General features: G+C 35.8%; 1 protein-coding gene across 5 annotated transcripts in view; it reads left to right on the top strand.

Annotated features, from left to right (window-relative positions):
• ANO3 (anoctamin 3) overlaps positions 1 to 17,758 on the top strand; it is a 183,491-nt gene extending 165,733 nt beyond the window's left edge. For all 5 annotated transcript variants that reach the window (XM_065839113.2, XM_065839115.2, XM_071808824.1 and 2 more), the window contains 10 exons: positions 543 to 579; positions 2,373 to 2,484; positions 3,660 to 3,717; positions 4,493 to 4,590; positions 6,404 to 6,549; positions 6,657 to 6,809; positions 7,480 to 7,627; positions 9,479 to 9,559; positions 10,444 to 10,549; positions 11,312 to 17,758. In XM_065839113.2, the coding sequence (XP_065695185.1) occupies positions 543 to 579; positions 2,373 to 2,484; positions 3,660 to 3,717; positions 4,493 to 4,590; positions 6,404 to 6,549; positions 6,657 to 6,809; positions 7,480 to 7,627; positions 9,479 to 9,559; positions 10,444 to 10,549; positions 11,312 to 11,494 (1,122 nt within the window). In that variant the 3' untranslated portion in view covers positions 11,495 to 17,758. The remainder of the gene's footprint in view (positions 1 to 542; positions 580 to 2,372; positions 2,485 to 3,659; positions 3,718 to 4,492; positions 4,591 to 6,403; positions 6,550 to 6,656; positions 6,810 to 7,479; positions 7,628 to 9,478; positions 9,560 to 10,443; positions 10,550 to 11,311) is intronic.
• Positions 17,759 to 17,894: the final 136 nt, after the last annotated feature.

The raw sequence follows: 17,894 nt of genomic DNA on the forward strand, positions 1-17,894 counted from the left end.
CACACCGTCATGTATTTATTTCTGTTATTATATATGATAATTCTAAGTCATAAAAAGTACAGTCAAGTGAACAAGAACAACAAAGCTACTGAAAATAACTTGCTATTAATAGTAAATACTCAAAGAAATATTTTTCAGAGTTTATAATTACCTTGGGGCCAGAGTGAATCAGTATATAGAAAGATAAGGGAATTTTCAGTAGGAAACTGATACCTTCACCAATATGCACATTCACGCAAAGGAAAATTGTTTTGTGTAAAGGCTTTTACCTACTTATAGATCACATAGGGTTGTTCCTGAAGTTAGAGGATAAGCATCTGACTGCTTATTAACAGAACTGTTGATGCCTGAACACTTCATCTATTGGCTCTTGATTTATCTTTGTTGTATATTTAATACATATACACACATACTTTTACATGGATAAAGACAACAGGCCAATAGTAGTTCAGTGAAGTCTTTACAGGAAATTTTTATTCTGGATTTGACATCACAACAGGCAGGATGTGCAATACTTACACCGTCTCTTATTTCTGTTTTAGGTATATGAAAAGGTTGCCTATCTCCTGACAGACTTAGGTATGTAGGTCTTTACTAGTGGTATGGTTCTTGCTAACTGTGGCCTTTACCTTTATATTTCCATAAAACAGGTTTTTGGAAACTTCATCTGTGCATAGTTTGATACTGACATTTCCCCAAGAAAGTGAAAAACACCAGAGAAAGAAATTATATGATTATTTCACTAAGGAAATAATAGAAAAGAAAGGCATTTATTCTTATAATTCTTTTTTAAAAATAAATAAATAAATAATTTTTTTTATAGTGTAAATTAAAAAACCCTGACATGTTATAATGGAACAAAAGTCAAAACATACTTTCTTAGACTACAAAACCAGATTATTTTATTTTTTCCATTCTTCCAAAATGCCTGTTTGGTGTTTGTGTTAAGATAAAATTAGATTGTCCGAGATAAAAATGTTAAGTCACAAACTTTGAAGTAGCTCTAATTCTGTCACATGAGGAATTTTTTACTGAAGCTTCTAGTCATGATTCAGTCATAGAGGTGAAGCTTTCTAGCTTACAGAAAACAAGAAAGCAAGGACAGCATTTAAAATCTCCTACTATGGGAAAATATTATTTTCGTGTTCCTTAATTGCTCTCTTTTAGCCTGTGTCAAAATATGCAGTTGATCTTGCCATCGTTTCAAAGCAAGTTCGCTGCTTAAATTTAACAGCTCCCTCTCCTGGTTGCAGTATTGAAGAGCATGCATTCAACAAGATGCTCAAAACTTTGGTGTTTCGGACAACAGGCAGCTGAATGGTTTAGTGAGATTCAGAATGTATAGTCAGCTTATTCAAATTATTCAAATATTTTACAATATTTTTTCAGATCACGCTGATTTGTATTTCTGCTTTTTAAATATATTGTTACAGACCAGGGAATGAGGGAAAAAAATTAAGTATTCAAGATTATTTTTCCCAAAATATATTTTGAAAGAATTAAAACCAGAAAAGACTTCTTGAACTAAGCATGATAGAGCATCAGGTGTTTGAACAGCTCACTCCACTTTCTAAGGTGTTTTACTTCAAAGCAAAGGAGGACACCTTAATCTCTGAGGAACAATTATCCATATGTAAGCTACTATCCTGTACATGTGTATCCTAATTTAGTCATCATTACACCAAAGTAATTAAGTAGTACATATTTTAACTGAAAAATCCAGGCAGCCCAGACTTCCAGCTCATATATGTGCTTTAAAGCTTTTATCAATATACTGTATTCCAAGTCTGATACATTCATCAAAGACATTTGAAATATTTATCAAAAAAAAAAATTAATTCTAGTCATTATCACAGAGTTATAATTCAGACATAAATCATGTTCTACAAACTGTAAAGAAAAACATCCAACACAGTGCAGATCCACACAAAATACTTGTAGCCCTAATACATTTCTACATTCTTTGGGGGTGGGGGTAGAAACAAAAACAAACACACACCACATCTAAGAAGGTTCTCCATTATTTCCGTGTTAATTCATTATAAAATATTTAATACTTCACAAGTGCTATGGTAGGGAAGTCCTGAGGAAGTGGATGGGTATCTTCCCATAGAGTTTTGACCTATTCTGTACTGAGAGGCTTGTAACTTTTGTTTCCACATAGAACCAACATAATCTATAGCTAGGACAGTGGTTTTGTGACCTGCAGACTGAACGCTTTGAGAAGAAAAACAATAATAATAATAATCTTGATGAGACTCCATGAGCTGAAACCATCACTTGTTTTGTTAGTGTTGATTGATCTGTGAGTAAATTTAAGCATAACTTTATTTCATTTCTGTTTATATCATGCATATTGTGTCTTTCTGCAGAGCACCCTCGAACAGAATCTGAATGGGAAAACAGCTTTGCCTTGAAAATGTTCCTCTTCCAGTTTGTCAACTTGAACAGCTCCATCTTTTATATTGCCTTTTTTCTTGGCAGGTAAGTTGTCTTTCCTAACTGTTTTTAAAGGAAAACTTGCACAGAAGTCGTAATTCTTGCTAATTTTATAAGTCGGAAGAAAATACACTGACAGTTTGAACTTTAAAATTTAGATGCAAGTCAGTTTTTGGGGATAATTACCAGCACTAAATTCATATTTTTAACCATATGTGAAGGTTGGAGCTTTGAAATCTTTACTCATGAAACTAGACAGTAAAAAGTTTACTTTTTAAGTGACTTTACTACTAAATGTGAATTCAGAACCCATGAAAATATAACCAATTCCCAATGTGGTATTGTATTTAACCCTGCATTAGCAGGCTTTATTCATTTATTTCTTGTTTATTCCCATTTGGTTACATTTCCCAGGATCCATTTCTATGAATAGTAAATATTGTCTGGCAGGTCTTATACAGTAGTAGGAGACAGAAATTCTGGCTCCAGTTTTTGTGTGGATCTTTAGCATGAGATACTGGACATGTCTAACCTGGCTTCATCTTCGCTCAGTTTTGTTATGATCAGACTTACAATTCCTGCAGAACCCACAGAGTACCTTCTATAAAGTTTTATAACATAATTTCAGTTCAAGATTGTTTGAGAAAAAAAATTAAACTCTGTTAGGCTGCTTGTTACATCCAGTGATACATTTGCCATACACTTCATAAACTTCTTTTTATCTTGCTATCTCCTGTGTCTAGTAGGACCAAACATGTTTTTTTTTTTCTCCCTCTCTGGAGGTCATCAAGAATTTTGATTCTGTTCATTATGCAAGAATCTGTTAGGATGGGTTTGGAAGTGAATTTATGCTTGTACATCTGAGGGTGCAATCCAGTGCACACTTCATGTGGGCAAGCAGATCCCTGTACTGCACTAAACTCCTACGTATTGCAATGGCTTATCTTCTTAGAAGTAGATTACAGAGTCTGAATATCTAACATCTAAAACCTCTGAACGTAGGATTTTTGTTATGGGCATAATAAAAGCTTAAGATTGCTTGCAAAATGATGGTCCTTGTTTGCATTCTGAAACTACCATGTCCTACAGATACCAGGTTTAAACCTGTGTGATTTAATCTGTTTATATTTCATGAGTTTGCTCAGTGGATGTTGTGAAATAACTACTGATACAGGGTGTTCTTGGAATGTCCACCGAGAAACAGAAATCTTATTTTCCAGATTTGCAGGCCGCCCAGGAAAGTACAACAAGCTTTTTAACAGATGGAGACTGGAAGAGGTAAGCAATGCTATTTTGTCTTCCTGTGACATTTCCATGAGTGAAAAGGAAACGGCTGAAGGACGTGAATTATGTCCAGTTTGAGAGATTTATTATTCCATCTAAGTGCAGTGAAGAGTAAACTCTTATTTATAGCAGAGGACAGGAAACAGGCGATGTGTTTTTCCTTCTCTGTTCTCCACCGTTCTGTACATGAGACACACTGTTCTTTCTGCCTCTCTTTGGGAAGAGCAAACAGTGATATTACAGATAATACCTCACAGGCTCTTCCAGGTTCTACACGATTGGAATCTCCTGAGTATTTGGAATTTTTGGATGGAGGACATAAATATAGTGCTATCAACTTCTTAAGCTTCTGCCAGTGTGAAAATACTGATTTTAAAATAAGAAAAATAATATTTTCAAAATTTAGCATGAAAGTGTGTTAGAATTGCACCTCCCTTGATATCACTAGCACAACGAAGGTATCTCCATAGCTCTGAAAAAAGGTTTCATCTGTTGAAACTTATTAGCCATGGAGTAAAATACCATAACTTTGTATTCCATGGTCTAATAAAACATCATCCAGTTCTCCAATAAATAGTATGACTAAGGGTTGTTCAGCTAAAGCCTTTGTTAATACTTCTGTTATTAATATTTCTTTTAATATTTTTGTAGTTGGAGGCTAACGTTTTTCACCAAACACACTTGGGTGTTTTGCATTCACTGTGTGAGCAAATAAAAATTAAAGGAATTCTCTGATTTTAGATACTGATCCTTTTCTGTTTCCTTTCAGTGTCATCCTAGTGGCTGCTTGATAGATCTATGTTTGCAAATGGGAGTTATTATGGTTTTAAAACAAATGTGGAACAACTTCATGGAGCTAGGCTATCCGTAAGTTCAGATGTTAAAATTTGCTTTACAAACAGTGACTACATATTAGTGTGGTGCAGTAATGCTGAAAAATACTTTTTTGTATTTGAGTGGAGGGCAGAATTTCATCATTAATTGAAATTCATTATCATTATTAATTGGTGAAGACAATGAACAGCTGAAACACTGATCTCTGGAAATGAATGTTCATAAGCACATGAAATTTTTCAGCAGGGTCAAGTGTATGTATGTTATCACTCAAAACCTAATCATCAATGTTGATTGTCAACCTTCCTTGACGGCTGGGGAGCACTTGCTACAAGTGCTTGCACAGGGCTTGTGTTCATTGTTACCTCTGAGGCCTAAAAATACAGTGGTTAAATATATAACTAGGTCTACGTTCTTCCCTTACGTACTGTAAGAAACACAAAATATAAATAGTCCACTTTTGCTAAAATAACTATTTCAAGTACAACACACATTTGCAGAATGTTTCCACTTTTTGCATCTCACATACTGTAAATTTATTCCCAAGTGAAACATTAACTGCTGCTCTAAAATAAAGCTTCTCAGGGTATGTTACCCATCTAAATAGGTTATTGTGATTTCATTTTCCATAATACAAACAGAACTGCTCAGCTACAGAGGAGAGTGATGGGCTAAGAGTCTTACAGCTCTCTTGAAACTGGAAGAACATGTTTTCAGTAAAAGCAAAAGGTTGCTCATCAAATATTAATTTAATCAAAGTCTCAGCCTTGAGAAACATGTCAAAAAGGGTTACGCTCACAATGTGCAATCATTCTGTGAATGGGGGGCAGTGCGCTGTATTGCTGTGAGATGTGAATTTCTGAAGAGAAGAAACCTGTTTGAAGTATCAGGCCTCCTGTCTTCTCAGCCCATTAGCATCTTAACTCTGTCTAGAATTTATATTGGTACATGCTTATAATACTTTATGGAAGCCGGTGTCTTGTTTTGACAAAACTATTGTTTGCAACTGAGGCCTTTCAGCAGCAAGAGAGATCAAGAGCTAAACACTAAATTAGCTTAAAGAAAAAATAGTAACCTGTTAATAAAAATATTTATAAGAAAATTCTTTCCCATCTTCAGTCTTTTTTCAGTAATATCTAGAAATAAATACTAGCCTTTAACTGCCACCTGTGTCAATACTGTGTAATATTTTTCATTTATATAACACTTTAATTTGTGAGACTATTACCTACTTAATATTTAAAACTACTTTGTGAAAGGACCTTTACACACCTTTACAAAAAACAGTCTTAAATATCTGCAGCTTCAGCAACACCTCCTTAGACACATTTTCCTGCTTCAAGAAGAAAATGTTCTGTAGAGCATCTAGATATTTAGATTTGTTCGAAGAATAGTAGAGATATTCTAATATTCAATATGTTCCAGTAATATAGAGTTCTTAGTGAGCTCCATTTACTTGATTTGTCTTTTATAGGATTAAAAACTAACCCTCATTTTTAAATGTTCTCACTATGCATGATTTCTTTCCTCTTCTTTTTTATTGTTTATGCATATAGTAAACCCTTCAAAAAGGTCTATGCAAGCAAATTCTATATTCTGAAAAGCTTATTTATACAATACCTACCATGTTACATTAAAGACATAATTAAAATCATAATGCAGAATAGAGAATTTTTGGAAGTCATTTGAGTTGTGTCTTACACAACATTGTAAATATTGCCAGAAAATACCTTAGTAAATATTCAAATGCTATTCAAAATAGGCCCACTTATTTCAAAATAATATCAACAAGTACTGTAAATTACTGAGCAAGTACAGTCAATAATGCTCTGTTTATCTAATAAAGTTTATTACAGAATTGGTGGTCACGACGCAAAATGAAGAGAGGAGGGCAATTAATGGAGCAAAAAATTTCTCTACCTCAGTGGGAAAAAGATTGGAATCTGCAGCCTATGAATCTCCATGGTTTAATGGACGAATACTTAGAGATGGGTGAGCAAATTTAGGGATGTGTCAGTTTTCTTAAGAAACTGGAACTGTGGTGCACATTAAAAGATCTTTTGGATTTCCAGTTTCTAACTGTAGAAATGCCTGTTTAGTTTTACAGTTTGGCTTCACCACCATCTTCGTGGCTGCCTTCCCACTGGCACCTCTCCTGGCGTTGCTGAACAATATCATCGAGATCAGGTTGGATGCCTACAAGTTTGTCACTCAGTGGCGAAGACCTATGCCTGCCAGAGCAACAGATATAGGTGAGAGAACCTAGTGACTGTCACTGTCAGATGCCATCTCTTTGCATTTCCTTCTTTAATGTAGCTTAGCCCTCAGAATATTTGGTGTGTCAAGAGTGAAACTGGTAATGTAACCTGCAGATCTCAACTCTCCCTTTAAGCAACAAAAGCATACTCAGTTTCTTAGCTAAGAGGACTCCTCAGATTTCCTTTCAGTTTCCAATAAGGGATCACAATAGTTGGAATTCTGAAAACAGGCTAAATACTATTTTATCAGAAGATTTGTGGAACCCTAGGTCTAAGCTTCTACCCCAAACCAATTGAATTTAAAAATTAAGGATTAAATTCACTTTTGGTTTAAAACTGAATTAAATAAAAATAAGAAACCTCTTTCCAAAGTCTTTTATTTCGCCTTTATAACCAAATATTATGGTTATAGCTTTGTTCCTTGGCTATTTCTTCTCATCAGGGTGTGCTCTATTGTAAGATTTCATTTGTGTGGAGCCAGGGATGCCAGGAATATGGGGACATGGCTTGATCTTGACTAGCTTGTCTGACTGAATAGTTCTTTTTCAGCAAGAATCAAAAACTATATGACTAATAATGACTTTCATACCAGTGGTGTGATTTTGTATGACTTAATATAACTGTTAAAAACTAGTGACTTTGTTGTCATTTCTCTTGTTTCCAGGTATCTGGTATGGGATTCTGGAAGGAATTGGTGTTTTGGCTGTCATCACCAACGCCTTTGTTATTGCCATTACTTCAGATTACATTCCGCGTTTTGTCTATGCATACAAATATGGTCCCTGTACAGATCAAGGATACAGACAAGAAAAGTAATTAAAACATTTTATATGTATGTGTGTATTTCAGTGGAAGCACGCTTTTTCTACCTTCTTTCTGTGTTAACATACTTAACATATATCAGAAACATTTTACCTTTTATATCTATGCAAACCTTCTCAGTTGTTAAATGCAAGTAACTCAGCCATTCCAGAGAGTTTGCAAACTCCACAGTTACAAAAGTGGAAAATCACATCTTCCTTTCCAAATGCAAACAAAGTTTAATACATATCGTAGCAGTTTTCAGGCTTTGTCTAGATAAGTTTTTCTTTTCTGCAATAGTTTTAGACTGTCTTTTCCCACCACACTCCCACACATATATATATGCTCCCAAACCCTTTCTTATCCTAAGCCTTGTTCACCCTCAACCTTCTCTACCTGTTTCTCTTCAGGAATGCTTGCAACCAAGCTCTAGCAAGGTTGGAATTGACAATATTTAGTGTAACTCCATTTTCAGTCTAATTTCTAGCGAGGCATCTTGCTTATCTTTGCACCACCAGGCCAGATTCCTGCACTTCTCTCCAGACACTTACCAGTGTCTACGAACTGTGGGTCCAGCGTGCTTCCCGCTGTCTATCATAACCTTTTAAATTATCTAAGCAGATCACAGTACTCATGAGCATCCTCTCTTTCATTTGGAGATCAGTGCTCTACAGGTGGTTTTGGAGAGTTTTTTGGGGCTTTTTTGTTTGATTGTTGATTGGGTGTTTTTTTGTTTGGTAGGTTGTTTTTTTTTAATATGGGAATCAGGATTATCTCAAGAAAAAGAAACATCCTTTGCTAATACTGTAGCACATCTCACAAGCACAACTTCTTTATTGCATGGGAGGAAGGCTGAGAGTGAAAGCACCAAGGCTTGTCCAGCAAGCCAGTGCCGCTGCCTTCACAGCCTGTGGCTCAGCCCAAACCGCAGGGCTCTGTCCTTCCTTCCCTCATTGCTCCATCTCTAATCATTCAAAATAGAGATTTCCTCTTCCCGTGGTGTCACACAAAGAGAGAATTTAAGGGCAAAAAGAATGAGGCAGGATAGGATGAAAAGAGACAAATAGCAGAAAAATGTTAGTGCTTAATGTGCACGAGCCATTTAATAGAGGACGGTGTAATTCTATTTCTTCTTTTGCTGGTAGTGAGTTGGGGTGTCACAGCAAACCTGAAGGTTCAGTAGGCATAATAGGATTCCTGATGCATCTCTTTTTAAATGTTCTTTGCCTTTCAGAAGGCCCTTTGGTAAATTACAGGACGGATTTCCAGGAAGATGGAATGTGTTATGTGTCTGTGGTTTCCCAGGAACAGACAAAAAATTCACTTGTACAGTCACGATTCAATGTATTTATGTAATTTCTGTCATTAATACTAAAAACTTGTTGCCTTTAAGATGGCTATTTGCTATATATGCACTGTTCATTTTACCGTTGGTGAAAATTCTTTGATTCATTTGTCATTTTTGGATATATGCTGCATAATCAGTGGAGATTCTGCAAGGATGTTAAGTTATTCTCCTCTCTACTTCTCTGGCCATCTTTCTAAGTTCAGTAATTTTAGGAGACAGTGAAGAACACTATAGCAACAATTTTTGGTTTATATCTGCTGATAGATGAGAAGCAAAAGCATGAAAAGTACTGAAAATACATTTTTAAACAGTATTGTCCATGAAACAGATGTTATTTGTTTCTTTCCAATAAAACTTTGCTTCTCTGCTTAAAATTTTAGAATTTCTTTTGTCGTGATAAGCAAATGAAATAGTATACTAATGATATGTGATAGCAGAATATGTTTACATACAGAATCTATACTATCTAACCACTTTATGAAGAAAGTCCTCATCCTATATCTTTTCCTTACAGATGCTTAAAAGGATATGTCAACAGCAGTTTGTCAGTATTTGATCTGAGTGAACTTGGGATGGGATACTCAGGATACTGCCGGTATGTTTTGATGTTCTCCCTTCTCATAGCACAGGTATAGATGTTAATGCAGCCATTAAATTGAAAGTCAGTGCTTAAATTGATGGCAGCGTAGTTGTTATTTAGCCTGGAAAAGCATTGGAGTCCAAGTTCATTCAACATGGGAGTCTCAGGTACAAATACTTAGAGAAGAATGCAATACTAACACACTGGAAACACATGTTCCAAGTTTTTCCAGGACTCTTGCAAGCCATATATTTCATACCTCTATGAATTACTTCATTTCAAAGTTTCCCCAGCTGCCAAGAAAGGTAAAAATTCTCATTTCATTTTAGTTAAGCTTTCTGAGAACTATTCATTAAAATACACAGTTAACATTTTTGTTGTGGCTCTAACCGAGGTCAAGATCATGAACAGAATCAAGATCGCAAGATAAATACGAGAAATTCAGCATAAAAATTAAATATGACACTACATGAGTGCGCCCCTTCTGGTTTCAGACTTAGTTTTACAGTGGGAGCTTGAACTGACTGAGAAGTTGCAGAATCAGGTTACATTTGTCCAAGCTTTGTCTGGAGAATCTCAACTGCTTATAAGCAAAGATAAGAACCAATTTAGAGTCAACACACTTGAACTTCACACTCCAAGGTGTCTTCTTTGTAACAACAAAGGAAATTGTTTCCTCTGGATTTTTGTAAGCAAAAAGTACCATCTTATAAGCAGCCTTATTTAATTGTCTGTATTGTGGGCTATTCTTCTGCTTCCCTGTGTAATTATTCTTGAAGTATGCTTTCCATTCAGTTTCTCTCCTTTTAGCCAGATCTGGGATAAGCTAGAGAGCTCTTCAGCATGTTCATTTTTTTTTGGCCACAGACTAACTTACTGTTTTTTTCTTTCCTTTACAGGTATAGAGATTACAGAGCCCCACCATGGAGTTCAACTCCATATGAATTCACTTTGCAGTTCTGGCATGTCCTGGCAGCGCGACTGGCCTTCATCATAGTATTTGAGGTTAGTCATGGGAAGGAACAATTCCTTTTTTCTTCTTTAGAGTCTGAGTTGATTTTTTTACGGTAGTCCTATAAAAAAATGTCAGTATCATCAACTGCTTATTCACTACAGTCAAGCAAGAAGGGAAAAAAATTGCCCTCCTCAAACCGTTGTTAATCTGTCACTTCAAACTGAATTTACAGAGCTTGGACAGATCTTAAGAGTCCCTTCTAAATTGCATTTCTTTAACAGTTGTCTTATAAATCATGTTAGTTCCCAACCAAATTTCCCATGTTTTATTGAAAAAGAAGAAATGAAACTTATGTGTACATTAAGTGCAGTTATTACAAATTAGAATGTGTGTCAGGAAAATTATACATGATTGTAGACAAATGTAAAAGTAGAAATGTGTGTACTGACCTTGAAGAACGTATTACATACTGTCCAGGAATTTGGTTAGTTTCTTTGATTAAAGACTGCTCATGGGTGGTGTTTGCTGTTGTGATTCAGATGAGCATATCCTGTGGTCGCATCTTAATGTAGGTCACTTGCTATACCCTCAGTTTTATTTTCCAGAAGACTTGAGCATTTTCACATTTCTGATAGACTGCTTATTTATTCCCATATATGCGTACGTATATAATAAAAAACACAGGAGTTGCTTTTCAGTCATGAATCGAATCTCAGTTCCAGTTTCACCGCAGGCTTTTAAACCCTAAAATGTGGTCCTAAAAATGAATATTTCTGCATCCTCAAAGCAATTATTTTTGGTTTTCTTTTCAGCACCTTGTTTTTGGAATAAAGTCTTTCATTGCCTACCTGATTCCAGACATGCCCAAAGACTTGTGCGACAGAATGAGGAGAGAGAAATACTTAGTCCAGGAAATGATGTATGAGGCTGAACTGGAGCATTTGCAGAGGGAAAGGAAGAAGAACGGGAAACAGTATCACCATGAATGGCCTTAGTCACTACCGTGCTGCAACAAAAACACTGTTTGGGAATTGAAAAGTGCAGTTACAAAATGAAGTCAGAGTCTGGCGTCAGTGCATGAGATTCACAGAGTGTATTTATGTTCTTGCTGGGCAGGACAGTTGCAGGCTTTGGTGGGAACTGGAAAATAGATGCTTCCAATGAAGAAAACAAAGAGCCTTACCTGTAACTGGTCTGTGGTAAGCATCGAGGAAAATTGACCCTCAGGAATGTGGAGATAAATTAAAAATTTGGCCAGTCTGGTTTAACAAGAAGGCAATGAATTTTCATGATCTTCATGAAGATACTAACAGCGTAATGAAAATAGAAAATTACCTGTGAACTTTCACACAGTAAGGGCATGACTAAAACCAACTTACACGAAATCCACTACTCTACAGCTTCTGATTGCTCAGCTCCATCTGTAATGCCTCTGAAGAAAAGAGCAATTGTTGCCTTTGTGGCCATAACTTGATGTAAACAATCTTTCAGGCTTACTGTTTTGTCAGGTTTGTCCTAGTCTCTTGTTGAGATTGTGGATGTGGTCCTACCCCAAAAAAGGGGTCTATGGCTGCTTAATATCTACTATGCAGTTTCAGATTTGCACATCAGTGTCATTAACTTATCCTTCTAGTTGAAAACCAAAAATTCTAAATTCAAAGAGAAAACAGCAGCACTAAGAACACATCACATTGCACACATTGCAGCTGTGTTTGAAAATAGCGTGGCTGTTGAGTTGTCTTTCCACATTTGTATGCAGAAAGGCCACCTCCACACGCTTCCAGGAGGAAAAAACTGTCGTTTTTATGCTCCGATGTCGCGTGCAGATGTCTAACTGTGCTACTGTTCCCTTTGACCTGTCTGGGCAATGATTCCATGACTCTACAGAACGTTAACTTGAAATATTCTCATACAGTGCAAAACACTTCATCCTGAATATACAATTAACTCTTTATAGTATGCAAGCTTATGCAGATATATATCAGACATACAGCATAACATTGTGACTTGCGTGTTCAGGGAAGGAGCAGCAGAGCACTTTATGACAATGCTCTTCTTATTGTAATTGTAAATGTTCCAGTAATGTGCACTTCTTTTATTGGCCTAGATCAGTCAAAGCATGGGAGTTAGATACAAGCAGATATGTATACAGAATGTATATAAATGCACACACAGTGTTTACTTATAGATTTTTATTATTATTATTTGTATGCCTTCTTACAGTTTTGGGGAGCTTTTTGGATAAAATCACTGTCAAAGGTAGATGTTCGTGTAAAGAATCAAATTTCAGTTTTTATGTGCATACAGTCTACAGCAGCGTTGGTTATAGTTACAGTCACATTTTGGTGATGAAATTGTCTATTATTAACATTTCATAACATGGGAAAAGATAAGCACTTCATTTAAACAAGTGTACAAGATTCACTTGCAGAGACAGGAGTGGAGAAACAGTTATAATCATTCTGTTTCTTATACAATTTTAAATAGTTCTCTATATTAGGTGAGAAAAAATTAAAAAACTAAGAGTCAACAAAGCACAGTAACTATAAAGGCTGCAAATTTTATCATTATTTTTAGGGGTAGAGCTGCAGTAATATCACTGCTGAGAGACAGGAAAAAAACTGAATTCCTGCTACTTACAATAGCCTCTTGAACCAAAAAGTGTGATTCCGGTATTCACTTCCATGTATTAACACAATCATTTTATTTTATCATGCCATATAAAATTAATTTTAAGAGTCAAGACCCCATAAAATTTGGATGAGTAGGATCTATTGTATCAAAAGGGCCTAGCGTCAGCCCTTCAGTTCTTAAGTCATTTCACCATATTAATGAGATTTCTTGCTTAATTCCAGCTCTCTGTGACCAGACAAGGCAATTATAGGAATATTTACAGTACTGTACAAAGGAGAAGGAAATTGGAAGGTATGGTCTAATTAGACACATGAATTCTGTGATAAAGGGCTGGTCCAACTCAGCTTCCTGTATTTTGGAAAGGCTGTTTTGTTCCTTCATATTCTGGGTTGTGTGTTAAATTCTTCAGGAGTCCTTATCAGAAATAATTAGTACATTCTCCTCAGTGCTTACAGAATCACACCGTTTGATTTAATTTATTGTCTCTCCATGTCACTCTGTGGATTATGAAGTGCTGTTTGACAGCAGTAACCATGTGTCACAGCTTCTGTTTCTGTGCCCCATAGTGATAATACTTCAGTTCTTCAGAAGGTCACAGAAAAGCTCTCTTTTCAATGTTTTCTCTAAAAACAAAATGTCTTGGCTGGCCCAAGGTATAAATATACCAGATAAAATTAGGCAGAAACCGGAAATGTTGATTATTTTATACTTCCCTGTTTCTGCTGTGTATATTAGCACACATCAATACGTATTTCAGCAAATTCCAATTGGACTTCAGAAACTCGTAGGAAAGAAAACTTTTTTGTATTTGAGATTTAAATATATATATTATCAATGATTTTCAACACTGGTGTACAGGAGCGTATCAAAGGCAAGTATGTAGATCCGACATCATGTATTTTATGCACTGGAAAAGCACAAGAAGTTTTGAAGAAACACTGTGTGTGTTCCTTTATTTTTGGAGGACATCAACAATGTCTAAAGGTTTTGCCACTATCTAGCCATTTGCTTAAGCTGAGAAAACGTTTTGCTAGACTTCATTTAGTATGCTGTTTGCACTGACTGCACGTTATTTTACTGAAGTATAAGGCACACACTGTCCTCAGGAATAATGTATTTTATGAATGGTGAATGATCTTTTCATATTCTAAATATTGTCTTTCCAAACAAATGACCAGTATGAATAGACTGTGCATGCAAGCTGCGTTTGTGAAATCTGACAAAGCTTTAGAACTTCAATTTGTGCAAAAATGCTTTAGATCACGGCAGATCTAACCTATGACAACTTTGCTCTATGCATGCGCCCTTAGACTGCATGAGCAACTGGATGTTTTTAAATGCAAAGGATTAGTCCAAAATGTCTTGATTATTCCTAACCAAATCCCGTGTCTTGATTCAGACAAAAGAAATTTCCATTTCAGAAACTGCAAAAAGTCCAAGCAAATTATACACATCTCATTTCTTATGGCTTTTTATTCTAAATTTGTGCCTAATGTGTGAGATCTGAATTCTGCTTCATTAGCCATCCTAATGAGACGTTTCTTCTTAGAACTCAAGGTCTTCCTCCTGCTTCCATAGAAGGGGATGCACTGAGAGCTGAATATTGACAACTGAGCACTAACAGGGTTGCCTGAAGATTGACCACAGGCTCTTGTTAAGGCTGTAATTCAATTTTCTTACCAGAAAGGCACACAGCGATCAAGCATTCAGATGCAGAGTACAAATATTTGGAAAAAAAGGCAAACTGCACGATGGCTATTTTTTAAATTTTTCTTTTCTACCCCTTTTTGCTAAAGGACTTATAGAGAAAATTTAGGTAAACATTGAATTTAATATTGATGATGACAAAGCTAAAATTTCCATAGCGATGATAGACAGTAAGTTTTTTGTTAGATGTTTCTTTGGAAGTACGTATCTTCGTTACTGCAAAGCACACGTTAGCTGTTGCTGTGCCCTTTCCCAACAGCAACTTGTCTGAAATTGTGTTCTGAGGATCAGTTTAGCTCAACTGTGCCTTGTTGAAGGCTCAAAAGAGAAATGTCCGGAGGGCCTAGTGAAAATAGGTTAATAGGTACATACCTCAATGCGTAAGTTCGCAAATCTGAGGTTTCCTTCATAAAAAGTTCTGCAGAAGAAAAGAAAATCTTGGGAAACACAGCTTTAGGGTGAGTGTTAATATGGGGAAAGGCAAAAACTTTGGTGATGTTTTATTCTTAATGTGCCATTAAGATGATCAGTGTAATGTAAGCAGTGGGAGTGCAGCCAGAGACGTTCTGGAGCTGTAGGATCCAGTGTTGTTACCTGTGAAGGCCTATGTGGCATTGTGGGATCTATTAATCTTTTGCATTATGTCACAGTTTGTTCAGGGGAAAATTAGTATATACATATTTAGAAGCATCGTATGATTTTGATTAGCTGCAAATGCTCCATGTCCAAAAAATGAAAAGAAACAGTTCATACGTAGTTAACTCAAAAGTGTCACAAATTTTCATTAAAACTATTATAAACGATTTTTCTTTTACACACACTGGGCAATGGCCATATCAAAAAATTCATTTCGTACAAAGAGGTAAATATGAAGGCAATAAAGATAATGGAAAATTAATCAATCATATTTTCTGTTAAGTATTATTATTAAGGAGAAAAGGGACAGAGATAAAAATGGTGATATCAGCAATCACTTATAATGCAGTACTACTTCCAGAAGCATTTGATTATTTGTAATCCTGATAAACTGCTAATGTTGCTTGTTTAGGGTAAAGGTTGAAACAAACATACAGTCGGTCTTTCATAATAATGTTTATTTGGTGTTTAGGCTGACACTAGAATTCGAACAGAATTCCACATTGAGACAGGCTTGTTATTTTATTAGTTCCAGTGTTTAAGTGACTTGCAAACCTGAATTCCTGTGATGGAAAATTTAGCAGCTTGAAAGATCCCTAAGTCTTTTCATACTCAACCTTATGCTCGCAGAATCCACGTTCTACTGGGGGAAAATGCAACAAGTCAGTGTGTAGAGGCAGAGGATGAGCAGAGGAAGCAAAGGGCTCCACTTCAGCAAATGTTTCTCCAGCAGTCCAGTGGGTTCTGCAAAACAAGGGGTTGAAGCTGGAGCAGGGTGACAGCCCTCCTGCCCCTTTTCCCTTTTGTCCCCTCATTCTTTCCTTATTCTCAGTGTTTTATTAACTGGCACCTCCTTGCTGATAGTCCCATTTCCAGGGCAATTCTGTATCTGCAGAATTTTTTCGCAGGCTCTTTTTGGATGTCCCTAACTGAGAAGCCAAAGCAGAAAGCGCTTTTTTTACAGGTCGGTTTGTGTCGGACAGTGCAGTGTGAGGAAGCACAGGGTGCATCTACGTGTGTCATTGGGCCATCTGTTTCTGGATCTGTCCCTTCAGCCACTTTCCCAACATTTACATTTTGCACCCTCCCTACACACACAGGCATCCTAATTAGCCTACACGACCCTAGCATTTTTACATTTATATGAATAGATTCATATTAAAGATTTTTCTCTAATAGTGATGTTGCAACATTTACCAGGAATTTGTATTGGCAGGATTTGGGTGTAATCATGATAGCACAATGTAACCACAACAGCACAAAGTTCTAATGGCACAACAAGGAACTGTAGAGAAATCACTTTGCTATTCCGTGTTATACAGGAACTTTTCAAATCCAGGACTGCGATTTAGTCTTGAAATGTCAATGGTATATTCCCTCCTCACTGCACTGGAAATTACCTTGTGTTAGTTCTGTTGGCTCATTCTAACTTTTTTTTGCCATAACCACGATAATGTTACATGTTCTCTGTAGTTTGCATCCGTATTATTGTGAGCTAGTTGTTAGGATGCTAGTGGGTGAGCAATTAGAATTAAACCCAAAGCAGTCTAAAGCTAACGAGATTCTAAACACTGAGAACATGACAATATTTCTGTTAATAATGAAAAAAAATCAGATTACCTTTTTATTTTGTGTTCTATTTAGATGACTCAGAGTTTTGTATTGAAAAAATCTTCCAACCGGTTGGCTAATTTTTACTTAGAGTAGTATCACTGAAATTTCAGTTCTTTGAAATAATCTCATGTAAAATCTAACTGAATAACCTAGTTCAGTCATTTTTTACTCTGATAGTCCAGGCTAATTTGCAATATAATGATCGTAAGAGGTTTCTTAAAATGTGTAAATATTTGAAATTTATGTAATATTTAAATACGACTTGATTTCTAAGTAAGGAATAAGAATAAAATTTCAGCTATTTTTTCTATTCATAAATCCACACTTTGTAAGTGATATTTAAAATAAGATTACAATATCACAGAGCGTTTCAGAGAAATTGGCTTATATGCACTACAAGCTAGAAGTTTCTCTGGTCTTTCAGCTTTCAGTTTCTTTTGTGTTTTAAGATTATATTTACAAGCCGATATGTACCCCAGAACTAAAAGAATTCACTGAGGAAAATGTCGTTGATCTGATTAACTGTCATAAGACATTTTTGGCATAAATTTGTCTTTGAGATGCTGTTTACTTTATCAAGGTTTACATGTACAAATGCAACTACTTACTGTATCATACACATTTGAATATTGCATTTTTTTCAGTAATAAACTTGGATATCTTTGAAAGAGGCTTTGAGCTTCATTATTCCAAATATTCAGAATTGATTAATTACAAAAATAAAGTTTTACACTTAAGGGGTGCTCATGTGCCTTCAAAGCATAATATTGTAAGGAAGTAATCTAAGGGTTAAACTTGGATCAG

The sequence above is a fragment of the Patagioenas fasciata genome, chromosome 5 (assembly GCF_037038585.1).
Source record: "Patagioenas fasciata isolate bPatFas1 chromosome 5, bPatFas1.hap1, whole genome shotgun sequence".
Lineage (NCBI taxonomy): Eukaryota > Metazoa > Chordata > Aves > Columbiformes > Columbidae > Patagioenas > Patagioenas fasciata.